Source organism: Cucumis sativus, chromosome 6 (assembly GCF_000004075.3).
Source record: "Cucumis sativus cultivar 9930 chromosome 6, Cucumber_9930_V3, whole genome shotgun sequence".
Taxonomy (NCBI): Eukaryota; Viridiplantae; Streptophyta; class Magnoliopsida; order Cucurbitales; family Cucurbitaceae; genus Cucumis; species Cucumis sativus.
This window is the reverse complement of record NC_026660.2, coordinates 3792271-3803127: the sequence shown is the minus strand read 5'-3', so window position 1 is coordinate 3803127 and position 10857 is coordinate 3792271. Positions and strand designations below refer to the sequence as shown.

Genomic DNA, 10857 nt, shown 5'->3' with positions numbered 1-10857 from the left:
TTTGCTGTACGGTTTTCACCTTCGTCCGAACAATTTTTGAGGTGATTTAAATTTTATCGTTTGAATTTATCGGCCCTTGAAAAAAAGTAAAAGTTTGAAAAAAAAATGTTGAACCAAATAACAAAAAAAATTGAAAAAGACGAAAAAAAAATTATAGAAAGAAAGAGCAGAATAGGATGAAAAATAAAGACAAACATATAATATTTGAAAAATAACGTCCTTTCCATTTGGTGATAAGAGACTATAAATATTTGATCTGTTTCTTATATATTTATAGAGTTAACTGCCTTCCAAATACGGATTTATATTTCTCTCTTTTCTGGCGGCCGGTCCAATTATTTATTGACCTGACCAAGTTGTCTTTTCTAAACCGGTTTCGAACCGGAAAATTCTGCCTTTAAAACTGAAGTCGTAGAGAAATTGCCCTTACCGCAAAATCGGAGGAAAATGTTGAAGAAAATGATGGCCGCCTCTGCGGTGGCCCTCCGGAGTGGCACTCGGCCGTCTCTCATGTTCACTTGCCGCCATTCCACCTCCGCATCCTCCGCCGTCAACTCCTTCCTCCTCCGCTCCCTCAAAGAACACTATCTCGAGATCACCAGAATGGCGGCTCCTCCAGTATGATTTCCATGCTCTGTTCTCTCTTTTCAATCATTAAACCCTAGAATTAGGGTTTTAAGCTACGGGAATGTAGTTTTTTTCTTTTCTTTCTCTTACTTAGCTACTTGATTTTTATTGCAGAAAGTGAGCCCTCCTTCTTCCTTTTCTATCATAGTAGGCGCATTAGACGGCAATGGACCGGTGCTTACTAAGAACTACGGGAAAGAAGAGATTAACATTTCGGTTATGCGATTGGCTAATATTGTTCGGGGAGGTGGTGGAGGCGACGACGATGATGAAATTAACCAGTTGTTTCTGCATGTGACTGTATCGAAGCTGGAGCAGAAGGATAATTTGCATTTTCTTTGTGGGTTGTATCCTGATGCCTTAGGTATTCATTCCGTTTCGATGAGACCGAAAGCCGAATCTTCGGGGTCGGGGTTTCTCGTTGTTCCGTCCAGCTATAATGGTCCTACATTCGAGTAAGTTCAATGTCTTTTAATTATTCAGCCTCAATTATATTGAAGTTTGTTGTCTCATGTTGTAGTTTTTGGTGGTGGTTCATCAATTAAAGAAATGCTTGTACTTTAGATCCTGTCTTAATTTTTAATGTTATCAACTAAACTAACAAAAACAGAATCAGATAAAGTAATCAAAGGAGAAAGGTATGAATTAAGATTTAATTGAAGGTTATGGAGTTCAAGTTCTGTTGCCGAGTACAATTTACTGCCAAATAACTTGTAACTTGAACTGAACAGGAACAACACAACCCAATTGGTAATGAAATATTCTGATTTCTGGATGTGAGTTCGGTTCATAGGTTATAAGTATTCAGTTAATTTTTCTTAAGTAATTATTGTTTATTGCCTAAATGCTTATCATTTTAGTCTCCAGTGTTTGAATCTTCATTTGCAGCTACCTATTTTGTTCCTTCACTTGCAGGCTGCACCCACTGATTCTTTGGCTACAAAATTAGACTTTGTTTTTCACTCCCACAACTGATTTAATTTCTTCTCTTGCAGTTGATTTAATCCCTCATATCATGCTAGTCACTCACTTGAGATGCTTGCATCCTAGTACCTAGCATCATAGCATAGTGCAAATTTGCAGATTTTAATAAGTTATTAGTACCTTTTGGTTTGGTTGTATGGTGTTGTTCTATAATCCTTTTTATTTTCTTTTTGTGAAAGCCATCTCTGGTTAAAAGGTTTTGCTCGTAGAAACCTGTTTGGCTGTTCATCTTAATTGGTTTAGATATGGTATCTAAGGATCATGATAGTAGTTTTTCTTTTCACTGTGTATATGTTCGTTTCTATGAACCCAAGTGGGATTGCGATGTTTTCGGCCTTAGATGTTCATATACTGATGATCTATGCCAAATTACTGGAGATGGCAAAACACGCCATAAGAAAACTTACACTTAAACTTTTCCTTGGATGACAGAGATCTGGATGAGAAAATGCGAGATATGTTTCACAATTATATAGAAGAGCGAGGTGTGAATGAGTCCCTCTTTCCATTTCTTCAAGCATGGCTTTATGTGAAAGAACATCGAAATCTTTTGCGGTGGTTCAGATCAGTTGGCACATTCATCTACGAGCCCAAGAATGGTAAAAAGGATTGATAGTTAACTGGATAGAAAAACTGTTAGTCTGGATGCTTTGATTTTGTGGAATTCAGGGTTCCATCTTCAAAATTGGTTATAGGTGGTGTATCAGGTAAATGGTCCATTTCACTTTAGTTATACAATTTTGTAAGCCCTTTACGTGATGATATATCCCTTCTTGATAAGCCATGGTGTTGTTTTTCAAATGTGATTAGATTAACGTTGAATTTGAGCAACCAACGTTGCTTTGTTTGAAACTTTATTTCTCTTATGACCCATGGTTTATGTGCCGCTAATGCAGCGGCTTGTCGAGCATTTGACTAACTCACACCATCCATGTCAAATGGGATTTGTCTCGTGGACACACAAGCAATCCAACCTGTAAGGTTTCCTTTTCTTGAGTTGCTTTTGAAACTTTTAGCATTATTTTCTCTTGATCAATCAAATTTTCTAAGGAAGTGAATAGTTTTGACCTGCATTTACTTATTTATAAATGAATGTGGACATTTGTTGATGCTGACATTCAACATCCGTTCTTAATACTTTGAAGTTTATTTAATTTTAATCTCTATATGGTCATTCTAATTGTAAATGTATTAGCCACCTATTTTTATCCTACATATTTATTTTATTTTTTAAAAAATAATAATAGTAATAATAGCTAAGATTTAAAATTTTTTAAAAGCTAAAAGTTTTGTAATAATATAAAATGAAAATAAAATCTTAACGAGCATATCTATTATTTTAGAAAAAAAATAAGAAAATAAATTTATTTTACATAAAATCACATAATATCTCATTCAATTTCTTCTTTTCTAATTTGGGGTACTCTCCATCGTGACCTTTGGTCATTTGAGAAAGGAGTTTTATTTACTCGTTTTATTGTTTTTTCTAAGGAATCTAATTCTACTATGAAGAAAAGCTTAGTTGGATGTTGCATTTGGTGGGGATTTATTTCCAAGATTCACACCTCATACAACTATTTCCTTTGGAATTTCAATCTTTATTTATTTTATTCTTTGTTTTAAGTAAGGAAAATCTTATTGTTTTTTCTTACTATTTGTTTTTTTTTTACTTATCATCATTCTTTTTTTAAAAAACCTTTAGCATTTTTCTTCTCCCTAAAAATCACAGAGAGTAAGAAAGAGGCAGAAGGAAAATGATTGTATTTTTTATTTTGTGTTATTATCTTTTTCGTCTTGACCCTTGAGCTTTATTGTCTTTTTTCTATCTTTTTTAGTCTTGACCCTTGACCTTTATTATCTTCTCTAAAAGTAGAGAGAAAGGACGACGGATAAAGAAAATTTTATAAATATTACCGTTGTTGTTATTATTATTTAGGGTGGGCGGCAGCAATTTTATTTACTTATTTATTTATCATTTTCTTTTTTTTCCTTTCTTCCTTTTTCCCGTATTATTTTTTACTATTATTATGTTCTCATTTTTTCCTTTTCTTTTCAACCGTTAATACATCGACATTGTGGACTTTGTCACATTTTGAACATGTTTGACTTAACTTCTACTATAGAAGAATATCATGCACTTATTAGCCTACACATAGGAAATAAGCGTTATATTTATGATCGAAAATTTGACTCTACAACGGTCGCTATCAAAGTTTATGGGTGACATTCATGCATCTGAGATAAAAAACAAATGAAGACAACAGAATGGAGGAATTGTATTCCCATCATTTACTTCGTCAATATGGAAGAAGAGTTTGTTTCTCATCCTTGGAATAGATCAAGGAGTAAAGCTTGTTACCCTAATCATGGCAGAGACTTTCAGATCATTAATTCATTGTCGAATTCAAGGCAAAGGAAAATTATTCAGGTGTACTCCTATGCTTTTTATTTGGATTTATAGTATTCTAATAATTTTTGATATTCTCAGATAAAATTTTGTGGAATAAGGTAAGAAATACTATTAGAGGATTCAATTATGGCATTAGGATCCAAATATTCCAAAATTTGGAGTTTGGATGTAGTTTTTCATCCTTTTAAACGACAGTGGAAGTAGTTTGGGTGCCTACAATTCCCTTGACATATCATTGTGGGAAATTGACTTTTATCTCACTATTGAGTCAATTAGGAGCATTGCTTACTCGCATCTTTTGATACTACGTCAATTGTGGTCAAAACAATTCACCACAGTTGTATGTAGGCTAGAGAATTGAGACTTTCTCATGAGTTAGATTTGGAAAATAACAAAATTCATGAAGCAATTGAGACATCGAAATTCATATAGAAAATGAAGGGTTTGACATTTTGAGAGTACTACGGAAGAGTATGATAATTGGAGAGCATCTAGAGGTTAAAGTTAGTACTATGTTAGAGGTTAAAGTTAGTACTATGTTAGAGGTTAAAGTTAGTACTATGTTAGAGGTTAAAGTTAATGCTATGTTAGAATCCTTAGTTCCAAACATACTATCGAAAAAAAATCATGACAATAGAAAAAGAGATTTGAAGCGGTTAAGAGAAATAAATTGTGTTTTGTTAATAGAAAACAAGAAGCTTGGAGAATAAGTCAAGAGATTGGTCTAACAAGTGGTTAGTGCTAAAAGAGATTTAGACGAAGCAAAACGAAAACAATCAAAGCTAGAGAAGAATAATGATTCTTTGAACACCAAGGTAATCTAAATGAGAAAAAAGAATAAGAGATTATTGAGGAATATTGTTGACTTTCATGAAGAGACAATAGCTATAAAGTATGCATTACAGATTTGAAATAGGAAATAGATAGATTGAATGAGATTACTATAAAATTCCAAAACGCACTACATGAACAAATCACATCTCAAAAGATCGTTGTGGTAGTTGAGAGTTTACAACAATTAGCTAAAGAATGCAACTCCCAACTTATGGAAGTGGAAAGCAAAAACAAATTTCTTCAAGAAGTCAGTCAACAATTTCGAAGGTCAGTTGCTAATATGTCATAAGACAATGGAGGTCACAACAGATGACTACGCTCAATTAGAAGAAAAATATCAAGAAATGTTAGAATTCATGACATGGAGGGACGAGTACGACATAATGAGACACAAGTATGATGGTGCTAGAGGTTAGATGGAACAATAAGTTGATAAATTATGACAAATGGAGAGCATGACAAATCAATTCTTAGTGCAAGCTATGACACTTAGACATGCATTATACCTACACTCTACAACAATAGATATTTGTCTCGTTTTTTAGGATCTATAGGGCAATAGTTTAGGTGTCTTGGATGCTACTATTAGGTGTTGGAGTCATGTATTTTGCATTGTACTTTCACTTTAAAAGTAAATTAAGTCTGGTCTCTGTCATTTTACATTCATTTAATCCTTTTTTAAATAAAAATATTCTACTTCTTCCTCTTCTTTCTTATCTTCTCTCTGGGTGATTGAATCATTATTCTCTTTTTAAAAGATAAAAGATCAAAACTTGCAAAATAGCTTGAGGTTCACCTCTTCAACATCTTTATTAGACAATAAGAAAGGCTAAAATAGGATGAATAAACCAATGATCAGGTTTAAGCAGTTTGTCAAGACGTCGAAGGATTGAAAGATCAATTGACAAAGGTCCTATAACTGTTCACTTTTAAATGAAGAAAGAGTGCTGTGGGGTCTTATCACAAGTGGAAGTTGATCTGAACCAGCTACTAGAGGACATGTTTGCATACCCTTCGTGTTTTACTCTTCAAAGGTCGTCTAGTCCACGTATGGCAGATAGGACATATCCTACATCCTTTCTCACGCAAAATGCTAACTCGACCTCATAGTAGGCAACCCACATGAGTGATTCCATATCTACTCCAATTATAGGAAGTGATAAGAAAGTTTCAGAAGATCGGGGTAGTAGAAGAAATTAGAGTTTCTAGAAGAAAGATTGCACGCGGTTGAAGGTGTAGACATGTATGAGGGTGTTGACGCAACACAACTATGTTTGATATCAAATATGGTGATCCCTCCCAAATTCAAGATTCTAGATTTTGAGAAATACAATGGAACTATGTGCCCCAAAAGTCATCTAGTTATGTATTGTCGAAAAATGTCAGCTTACGCTCATGATGATAAATTTTTTGTTCATGGTTTCCAAGACAGCTTAGTTGGTTTGGTTTCTCGCTGGTACAAGCAATTGGATGGTTTGTAAGTGCATAAATGGAAGGATTTCATCGATTCATTCTTGAAATAACATAAGTACAACATTGATATTACACTTAATCATCTGGATCTTCAGAGAATGGAAAAAAAGAATGTTGAAACTTTTAAGGAGTATGCACAACGATGGAGAAAGTTAGCTGCACAAGGGCAACCTCCCCTGATCAACAAAGAATGTCATGCTCATAAATACTTTTCAGGCCTCATATTATGATAGAATGGTTGGAAGTGTCTCGACTAATTTCTCAAACATTGTAACCATTGTGGTGAGGATCAAATTTAGAGTGAAGAATGGAAGGATCACTGATCCTGCTTCAGAGACAAGAAGGATGATGACCCCATAGAAAAAAATTATTTGTTAACACTTTTTCCTCTTATAGCAGTGAGCAGTTCTAGGACCTTTGCCAATTGACCTTTCAATCTTCAATATCTTGAAAAATTGCTTGAACTTGATCATTGGTTTGTTCATCCATTATTCTAGTTTTTCTTCTTGTCCAATATGGATGATGAGAAGGTGAACCTTAAGCTATTTTGCAAGTTTTGATCTATCATGTTTTAAAAAAAGAATAATGATTCAATCAGCAAAAGAGAAAATAAGAAAGAAGAGGGATAGTAGAATACTTTTATTTCAAATAGGATTTAATGTATGTAAAATGACAGAGACCAGACTTAGTTTACCTTTAAAATGAAAAGCACATGCAAAATACACGACTCTAATACATAATGGTAGCATCCATGATGTTCAAGGTATTGTTTATGATTTCTAGAAAACGAGACAATTCTTTGTTGGTGTCGTGTGTGGGTATAATGCCTTGTCGGAGAGTCATAGTTTTCATTGAGAATTGTTTTGTCATCCTTGTCATTTGTCTTAATTTCTCAACTCATTGTTCCGTCTGACCTCTAGCACCATCATACTTGCGTCTTATTATATTGTACTCATGCCTCCATATTATGAAATATATAGACATTTATTGATATTTTTCTTTTAATCGACCGTAGTCATCTATTGTGACATTTATTGATTGTGACATATCAACAATTGACATTCCAAACTATTGATTGCTTATTGAAAGTTTTGTTTTGCTTTCTGCTCCCATAAGCTGGGACTTGTATTTTTTAACTGATTGTTGTAAATCCTCGATCACCACACCGTTCTTTTGAGATGTTGTGGCTTGTTCATGTAGTGTATTTTGGAATTCTATAGCAATTCCATTCAATCTTTCTATTTCTTGTTTTAAATATGTAATGCATACATTTTTAGCTGTCTCTTCATGGAAGTCACAATGTTCCTTAATAATCTTTTTTTTTTTCTCATTTGACTTGCCTTAGTGTTTATAGAATCGTTATTTTTTTCCAGTTCTGATTGCTTTCGTTTCGTCTCGTCCAAATCTCTTTTAGCACTAACAACTTACTAAACCATCACTTGACTTCTTCTCTCAACTTGTCATTCTCTATTGCCAAAACACAATTCATTTCTCTTAATTGCTTCAAATTTTTTTCTTTATTATCATGATTTTTCTTTAATACAATGCTTGGAACTAAGGATTCTGACATAGTACTAACTTCAATCTCATCTTTAGATGCTCTCCAATTATCATACTATTTTGTAGTACTTTCACAATGTCGCAAACTCTTGATTTTTCTTTACGAATTTTCATCTCTCAATTGCTTCATAAATTTTTTTATTTGCTAAGTCAGATTCATATGAGAATTTTTAATTCTCTAGCCCACATACAACTGACGTGAACTGTTTTAACCATGATTAGTACCAAAAGAGGAGACTAGGCGATCCCCCAATGGCTCTAGTGGGATAAAAGTCAATTTTTCACAATGGTATGTCAAAGGACTTGTAGGCATCCAATGAGCTTTTTGGAACATTGAAATCAAATTTTGGAACATTTGGATCCTAGTATGCACTATTGAATTCTCTATTAGTGTTTCTTGTATTATTCCATAGACTACTGAATTTTAGAGGATAACCAACATTATTAAGATACCTTAGATGATTAGAAATCCAAATAAAAAGTATAGATGCACATTTGAAGAATTTTCCTTTGCCTTGGATTTGACAATGATTGAGCAATATGAAAGTCTGCCATGATTGGGATAACGGGGTTTACGCCTCATTCTATTCCAACAAAAATCTTAATCACTTCTTCTGCATACCCTTTAATTTTGGGAAAAATAATTGTTTCGTAGATACATGACGCAACGATAGACAACAAACCCCTCTTCCCTGATAGACAACCACACACAAGATTGATGAGATAATTGATGGGAATATAATTTCTACCTTCTTTTATTTTCATTTGTTTCTTTATCTCATATGCATGAATGCCATCCATAAACTTTGATAGTGATCGTTGTAGAGTCAAACTTTCAATCAGACTAATAAGTGTATGTTATTCTTCTATAGTAGGAGTCAAGTCAAACAAGTTGAATGCTCCAATATAGGGTCCTAAAAATGTGACAAATTTTGCAATGTTGATGTATTAAGGTTGTGTATAAGACATCACCTAACCTATGCTTTTTAAAACTCTGCTCTATGCTTTGGCATTAAGCTTTGTTGTAAACCTTTTAACTCTTCCAGGTTATTGTTGACGAATTCCAGCTAACAAGGCTTTGGATGTGGAGAAAATTTCTTTGACCAAACTTTTATTGACTCTAGTTGAAACTGTTTCGACCGCTGAGATACATCCTCCTACGAGTCTTCATTAGGAATCAATTGGGCAAATACCTCAGACGCGAGAGCAGGACAAGGTATATCTAAGGATGAGATTAGATGTAAATATCGAATACGAGAAAGAAAATAATCAAATAATCCAATGGTTCAAACAAACTTTTTAACAAAATTCATATAGAAAAATAAGATTTTTTTTAATGTCTTATTTCAATACAAGTTAAATTCATTTAATTGATTACAATGTATCGAGAAAAAAAGATTCTTTAGAGGATCACGAATCATTACAACCTCTTTAAATATATCATAGTCTAGTCTTAGTCTTTGAATAAACAATTTATGAAATATAGTTTAATTTTGAACTTTGAATAAACCTAAAAAAAATTTAACTTTAAATGAAAATTTTAAAAATAATTAAAAGAAATTTTAAGAAGGATTTCAAAATGACTTTGATTTAAGTTAAATTATTTTTTAAAACAAGCAAAATAAAATAATTATGTCGCTTTCCTAAAAGAAGATAATGGTAAAGGTTTGAAAAAAATAATGATAAGTAAAAAAGAGCAAATAATTAAAGAAAACAATAAGATTTTTTAATACTATTTTTCTCTACTTTTCTAAAAGGTGGCAAAAAAAAAAAAATTAAGGATTGAGATCGGAGAGAAATCACTATTGCATGAGATGTTGATCACTGGAATAAAATTTTAAAATTTTTACAAAATAAAGAATAAATGAAAACTTACCATTTCGTAAGATTCTTTCTAAATAATTTTTTCTCTCCATCTAAATACCACAAATTAGAAAAATTCAATATGAGATGAGATATCATGTGATTTTGTGTAAAATGACTTTTCTCTTAAAAAAAAATAGATATTTCTTTTATTTATAAAATATTTTTTTAAAAATGATTCTTATAAGATTTTATATTATTATAAAAAGTTTACCTTTTACAAAAATTTATTTACTTATTAATTATCTTTCTTTTTTCTTTCCTTATTATCTTTTTACTATTCTTTTTCTTTTCATTTTTTTCAATTTTATTTCCTTCATTCTTTTACTTTATTTTCCTTCATTTTTTAAGTTAAGATTCTACCGCATTTTATTTCGGTAAATAATACTTTTTATTCTCATCGGATTTCTACGTTCTTAAATTTGTATATGTGCTTAAATATATGTATCTATGTTTTCTTTCAATTTTACTTTGTATTTATTTTGAGATATTGTTTTGCATTATAGCTAATTAATTTTATTTCTTACTTTACATCATTTTTCTTTTTTCTACGAATTTAGAAATATATTAAAGTTTGTTATTTCTAAATTCTTAGATGACGAGACCGGCTCTTTGGAAGTTCGAGATTGATCTTCAATATTTTTTTTAAAAAAAGTAAAATTCTATGTTATTTGCTTAATTTCTTGTGTGACGTATTTGATTTTGTTTGTTATTTTCTATTTGACTTTTATTTAAGATTTTTCAAGATTTAAAAAAATATTTTATCTTAAATCACAAATAATTTTGAAATCTTCTTAATTTTTTCTAAATCATTTAGAAATTTTTGCTTTAAAGCTATATGTTTTTTTAATGTTTTTTTTCATAACTCATCGTTTTCGTTGAAAGAAATGCTACAATGGAATTTAGAAATGTACAAGAGTCCGTTATTTTTAGATTTTTAAGGCGATGAATTAATATGTTTGAGAGTTCAAATTTTGATCCAAGAAAGTGTGAAATTAATCAATGTTTTTTTTATAAAAAAATGTTCTTTATTAAAAAACTAGTCTACGAAAGATTTTGAGAAATTGTAATAATTTTTGTTAATACGGTATAATTGATGAAGTTTA

The 10857-nt window shown here is 31.7% G+C and overlaps 1 protein-coding gene across 2 annotated transcripts; it reads left to right on the top strand.

Annotated features, from left to right (window-relative positions):
• The first annotated feature begins 404 nt into the window (after nt 1–404).
• LOC101211662 (uncharacterized protein At2g39795, mitochondrial) lies at nt 405–9221 on the top strand. 2 transcript variants are annotated; one of them, XR_969695.2, is made up of 5 exons: nt 405–618; nt 742–1082; nt 2044–2318; nt 2508–2587; nt 8935–9221. XR_969695.2 is itself a non-coding variant. In XM_004140868.3 (3 exons), exons 1-3 carry the CDS (start codon nt 448–450, stop codon nt 2222–2224), a joined length of 693 nt encoding a protein of 230 aa, XP_004140916.1. In that variant the 5' UTR covers nt 405–447; the 3' UTR covers nt 2225–2680. The 2 variants fall into 2 exon arrangements, 1 of the variants encoding a protein (XP_004140916.1); XM_004140868.3 differs by lacking the exon at nt 8935–9221 and having other exon boundaries at nt 2044–2680.
• Nucleotides 9222–10857: the final 1636 nt, after the last annotated feature.